General features: G+C 34.4%; 1 protein-coding gene across 1 annotated transcript; it reads left to right on the top strand.

Moving 5' to 3' along the window:
- Positions 1–1,557: 1,557 nt before the first annotated feature.
- LOC141687313 (uncharacterized) lies at positions 1,558–4,602 on the top strand. Its single transcript, XM_074492548.1, has 10 exons — positions 1,558–1,646; positions 1,730–1,847; positions 2,212–2,682; positions 2,770–3,036; positions 3,129–3,412; positions 3,519–3,677; positions 3,766–3,867; positions 3,960–4,026; positions 4,125–4,222; positions 4,346–4,602. The coding sequence occupies exons 1-5, from the start codon at positions 1,642–1,644 to the stop codon at positions 3,405–3,407; spliced, it is 1,140 nt and encodes a 379-aa protein (XP_074348649.1). The 5' UTR covers positions 1,558–1,641; the 3' UTR covers positions 3,408–3,412; positions 3,519–3,677; positions 3,766–3,867; positions 3,960–4,026; positions 4,125–4,222; positions 4,346–4,602.
- Positions 4,603–6,227: the final 1,625 nt, after the last annotated feature.

The following is a 6,227-nucleotide window of genomic DNA, read 5'->3' as shown; positions in this document are numbered from 1 at the left end:
CTTGTGTAGATGGGAAGATAGCGATAGAGGTGTCAAGGTCGACGATCTCGGCTTCACACTTGTGGACCTTAGTCGACAAGGTTACAAAAATGATAAGTACGTATCGGTTGACCAGGTCAAGCAAGTTTTCTATGTCGACGATCCAGTCGATATTACCTGGTCAGTTGTATTAACTTCCACGAATCAAGATTACCATGAGGTGTATAATGACGACGATTTAGGGGACACAACACTGGAAAATCCTCCATTCTGCTCTCAAATCCCTAAAGTAGATGTCCCAGTAGATGTAGATGATGATGCAGATGAGCCTAGTCTTGGAAATCAACGAGTGGATGTCGAGGGAATTTGGATTAGAAAATTATTACATTTTGAATTTGGATGTCGATGTATTTTTAATTAATTTCGATATTTGTATTATTGTGAGAGACAGAAGTATGCTTTTGGGACATGTTTAAAATTGTACTTTTGATAAACCCTGGATAATTTGTCTTTGATTTTCAGTTGTTTCATAGTTACAATGCATTTTACATTTATTACATTCGCGTTATTTCTATATAATTGTCTGCTTTTTATTTTATTTATTTATTTATGTTTTACTATAATGCATTTAGAACGCTTATTCCCACTGTTGATTATTATATATAGCTAATTATGTACACCATGTATTTCAGGAATTGCAAGCACAGGAATGGGGAAGAAGCAACCCAGAACACTGATATCTAAAAAAACGGTGACAGAGGAGGGCGGTGAGAAAAATGAAGAAAAACAACTGGAAGTCAAGCAATTGACACCTGAAAAGCAAACTGATGTGAAGCAATTGACACCAGAAAAGCAACTGGATGCCGCACAGCCTACAGATGACCCTGGAGAAGATGGAAAAAAGGCAGACTCTGATGTTCCACAAGAGACGGTTACAAGTATAGAAATCTAGGAAAAGAAAAACTGGAGCAGCACGTGGTGTTTGTGCTATGCACAAGGTCGTGACGAAGAAAGCTCAAGGGCAAAAGTTCAAAATCAGATACAACAGAATCAGAATTCCCATTGGTAACACAAGGCACACCTTGCAGTCTTATATTGGCATGCTGGCGAGGACGATGGTGCCAATTGATCTTGAAAATTGGCTAACAGTGGATGAGGAGTTAAAAGCGAAGATATGGAGTGATGTGCATGTAAAATAAATCATGTTTATTTTACCTAAATATTGTAACTTGTTTAGTATATGAGTTTTTACCTTGTACATGGTTATTTTTTCCTCTCAGGATACTTTCAAAGTAGCTCTGGAAAGTGAGGGGTTGGTCTTAAAGTCAGCGGGTACGAAGTGGAGACAATTCAAGTATGAATTAACCGGAAAATTTGTGAAGCCGTATATTGGAAAGAAGAAGAAGCTAAGCAAGCCCCCTCCAAAATATGCGTATGTTGGCAAGGACTGTTGGAGAAGATTTGTGACTGTGAGGACCGGTAAAAGCTGGGAGGTATATCTTTCATATTTATATCTTTCACATTTATCATGGTATATTTGAATTAGTGTTGAATTTAATATATCTTGTGTGCAGGAGATTAGTAAAGTGCAAAGCGAGCGAGTTAGCGAGCAAAAATATCCACACAGAACCTCAAGGAAAGGATATATTGGTTTGGAGGAAGATGAAGTACGGGTTTCTTGCTATCTCTGAAATTTAATATAGTATTGCATTTATTTTTTTAAACATTTTTATTTCTTCATTTTTTACAGATCAAAGCAGGGTGGCTCGCCCCTGAAGAATTACCTGATCGAGCAATTCTGGAAAAAAGCTCGTACGCCACCAGACGGAGTTATTGATGAAAATTTGGCTAAGACATTTGAAAAAATTGTAAGTTCCAGATTTAATTGAACTTCTTTTAATTTTAGTTGCACCGTTTTTCAATTTAATTGCATTTTTAAATTCAATGCAGTTTTAAATTTAATTGTACTACCTTTCAATTTAATTGCATTTTTAATTGCAATTTTTTTCAATTTAATTGTATTTAAAGATTTAGTTGCAGTTTTAATTTTAATTGCACTTCTTTTTAATTTTATGTGCACTTCTTTTTAATTTTAATTGCACTTCTTTTTAATTTACTTGCACTGCTTTTTAATTTACTTGCTTTAATTTTAATTGTACATATTTCCAATTTAATTGCATTTTTAAATTTAGTTTTAATTGCACTCCTGTTTAATTTGTTTAATTTTAATAGGATGAACTACTTGAAAAGAAACACAAGGGTGAGTTTGTACCGTCTGGAAGCGAGGATGTGCTTTCTGTAGCACTGGAAACTCCTGAACATTCTGGTAGAGTTCGAGGAGTTGGAAGCTTTGTAAATCCATCGACGTACTTTAATTTACCGAAAGGGAAAGACAAGAAGAGCAGAGTGAGCAAAGCAGAGTTTGAACAAACAAAGAATGACTTTGAGAAAAGAAATGAGGATCTTATGTTACAGATTACTGAGCTGAAGAATGCGATGAAGGAAATGGCTAGTGCAGCCAAACTCCACTCGCCGATGTTGTCTGATAAGGCAAGTTGTCGAGTAGAAGAAAAAGAAGGAGTTGCTGAAATGAAGCAAAAGTGTGGTCTTACTGCTGTACGTGAATTGATGGTTGAAAACAATAATGGTAATGGTGATGACCGTGCGGACATTAATCATTTTGACCCTCCTCCTGGGAAAAAGGTAAAAAAATATTGTACGTATATCTCTCAATATTTTTGCAATTGTTTCCAGACTTATTATTTGACAATGCTTATAAATGTAATTTAGGATCCGCGAAAGTGCGAGCTGGCAGTGGATGTAATTGAAAACAAGGTAGCTTTTGGTATGGTATTCTCCGGGGATGGAATGTCTACGTTAGTACATGGAGTGCCTCTTGAGCCCGGATATGCTCGTGTCCAGGTAGACGGAACCATCAAGAAAGACGCCTTAGTTCCGGTACCAATAGCTGGTGAAATAGAGATAGTCCGTCAAGCGGTTGGCTCCCTTGTAGCATGGCCTAAAAATTTGATCATCTTCAGTCCCCCCACTGCTAAGGTATTTTCTTAAAAATCAGAGAATTATAAATGCATTTTCTAAAAACTGTTAAGGCTTATGGAATACTTGTTTATTTGTTTATTTGTTTGTAGAAAAAGAAGGAAGTGAAGCCAAGGAAAACAAAGATTGTCAATGCGTATCAGAAACTGTCGGCTGAGATGAAGAGTGTGAAACCTACTGACAATGTTCCTCGAAGGTTTATGTTGTTGTACAGACATGCCATGGTCATATTGAAAGAAAGTGGAGACTCGATATATATACCGTGTGGTGCTGAGGTGTTTGGAGTCAAAAAGGTCATTTTTTTATTGCACGAGAATGTTATGGCCTTGTTGGAGTTTAAAATGATTGGTCAGGGCATAATATCCACATAGATGGCGTATGTATTTTTTCCTTTTTATTTTTCCTTTTCAATTCATTAATATTATTTTATTTTATTTTTTCGTGAGAACAAATTATGGAGAATGTTTTATTTTTATTTGTAGGTATTTGTATACCGAGGTTCGTAAGAGAAAACTATCCGACATGTATGCATTTTTTGATCCAGCGGCCACTTTTAAGCTCAATGACGATTTTGAAGCTTATATTGTCGAACAGATGAATACATGAGATTCTCGCATATTCCTCATGTCTCATAATAAGAAGTAAGTTTTAGAGTTTGCAAAATTATAAAAAATTATAAACTATCTCTATATTTTATAATTTCTTGTTGATTTATTTAACATTAAACAGTTATCACTGGATTTTGATTATGATTTGGGAATCGGAAATCTTCATTCTCAACCCCTTGGCCCATCCGACAAATTTTTCAAAATTGGAAGCAGCATTAACGCGGTAGTGTTAATTGAACTTTTTTTTATATATGTTTGCTGTCTATTTTTTTTAGAATTTTTTATTTATGTATACTGCATGTTTAATCTGTACAGAGCGGTGAGATCGTATAATGCTCAGAAAGGATTGGTAAACAAAAACCCTAAGATTAAGAACTTTAGCGTAAGTATTCATTTGTGCACATTTGACTGTATTAGGGTTTTTTTTGTAAATTCTTTCTTTTTTAGGATTGATTGATTGTTAATTTTTTGTTGGATTAGGGATCCAGAAACAACCGGGTGAATACGAGTGTGGGTACGTTGTCATGCGTTACATGAAAGACATATTCGAAGATAAAGAAATGAAATTCATTACCAAGGTAATAAATGTACATTTAGCGCAATCTGCAAACACCTAGAATAAATGTACATTTATCAGGGCATATTTATATTTATAGTATAGTATGCTAATTAGTTGTTTTTGCACTCTGTAAATTTCACAGTGGGCAGCTAAGACTCGAAAGTGCTATACAAGGGAGGAACTTGATGAAGTGCGATTCGAGACTCTTCAATATGTCCAAGAGTTTGTTTAGTTTTCATGTTACCAGGGAACAATATTTAGTTTGATTAGTACACTGTCATCTAATTGGTCGTTCATTCGTTTGGTTGGTCTTGTAATCTGCTTAAGTAGTCTGCTACCACGCTAGTACCACGATTTGCTGGAAATGACTTGCGTAATTAGACTATCATGAATTGTGGATATTCGGTCTGACTTGTTTAAATGATTGTTATAACTTTTGTTGGATGATTTGCAAGTTATTATATAACTTTTATTGCATTTCCGTGCTTGTTTGGTGCTTGATATATAGCTAAAAAGCTTTTAGTATTTCAGTTTTGGTTTGCGATTAGTCAATTTCAGTTTTGATAGTTTTGGTTTGCGATTGGTTTGGTTTGTGATTGGTTTGCGAATGGTAATTTTTGGCTAGATGTCTATGCTAATCAAAAACAACAGGCGTATTGTGTTCTTTTGTACCCAAAACTGATGTATATACAACTCAATAACATCAGGCAAAGCAATTCCAAACTGATGTTAAATCAAATAAACAATGGTTTTGAACCGATGTCTTTGATTTTAACATAAATTATATACTTTAGACAACGGTTCAAAACCGATGTCTTTGACCTTAAGAAAAATTATATACTTTTTACATCGGTTACTAACTGATGTGTAAAATGTGTTTTGACATCGGTTGAATGAACAACCGTTGTAAAGTATAGACATCGGTTAAAAACCGATGTCTATGTTAATCTTTAACATCAGTTTTTAAACGGGGGTGATGTTAATAGTCTTAATAAACATCATTTTTTAGAAAAAAACTGATGTAACAGGTTATAATCACACTGTGTGTGATATCTTTAAATTGATTATAATCTCTTAGTTTGCAAAATTAAAATGTTGTTAGGTACTTATATAAGATAAAGGACATCAGTTTATTGCCAAAAAATGATATGGAAAGCTATGTTTTACATCGGCTAAAAACTGATGTCAAAGGGGGGACCTTTCTCTACACCGACGAAGACATCGGTCATGATTTTTTTTTACATCAGCTAATAATCGATGTCTATTCCAGTTTTTCACGTAGTGACAAACCAACTCATAACCACCAATACAACCAAAGTTCATCTAAACCTTACTACATCAGTCCATAACCTCATGATTTTCCAACTCATTCAATCACAAACAAGAGCTACTAACTATGCTTAAGGTTCATTAAGTAATAACCAAGATTCATAACTCAAAATCACTACAAATCCAACCAAACTCTAAACAAACAAGAATCATGCTTCTCATAAACTATATTAATCAAAACCACTCCTAAATACTCAAAGTAAAGCTAGGGTATGAGGTTTTACCTTCCTTGGTAGTAGAAGTAACTAAGAAGCTTGAAATAGCCCTTGAAAGTCCTTACCAAAGCTAGATCTAACCAAAAACATAAGATCAAACAAGTATAATTCTTGAAAACACTATTCACTCTCTTCTTCAGTGATTTATTGGAAGAGATTTATGAGGAATTGGAAGCTTAAACTCCTAGGATATACTTATCTAATCATAGGGAAGCTTACATAATTACCTTGATTTTAATTATGAAGTGAAGCTTGGAGTTTGCAATTTCTTCTTCCTTGAAGATGAAGAAGCCGAGAGCTTTGTTCTTGGAAAACAAAGTCAACTTCTAATTTTTGTGTTATGATATTTTGATTGGTTGCTTTCCTTTTGGCTTGGCAAATTTTTAGATTTTTACCATGGTAACTTTTACTTGGCTAATAATCATCCAACAAAACAATCTTACTTGTCATGCTTATGTCGTCATGATTGTGTCATCTTTT

The sequence above is a fragment of the Apium graveolens genome, chromosome 9 (genome assembly GCF_009905375.1).
Source record: "Apium graveolens cultivar Ventura chromosome 9, ASM990537v1, whole genome shotgun sequence".
Classification (NCBI taxonomy): domain Eukaryota; kingdom Viridiplantae; phylum Streptophyta; class Magnoliopsida; order Apiales; family Apiaceae; genus Apium; species Apium graveolens.
The sequence above is the reverse complement of the archived record's forward strand: the minus strand, read 5'-3'. Positions and strand labels throughout refer to the sequence as shown.

Coding starts and splice junctions, on each gene's coding strand:
- LOC141687313 (XM_074492548.1), top strand. Junction 2,683..2,769: donor ACCCTCCTCCTGGGAAAAAG/GTAAAAAAATAT, acceptor AATGTAATTTAG/GATCCGCGAAAGTGCGAGCT. Junction 3,037..3,128: donor TCAGTCCCCCCACTGCTAAG/GTATTTTCTTAA, acceptor ATTTGTTTGTAG/AAAAAGAAGGAAGTGAAGCC.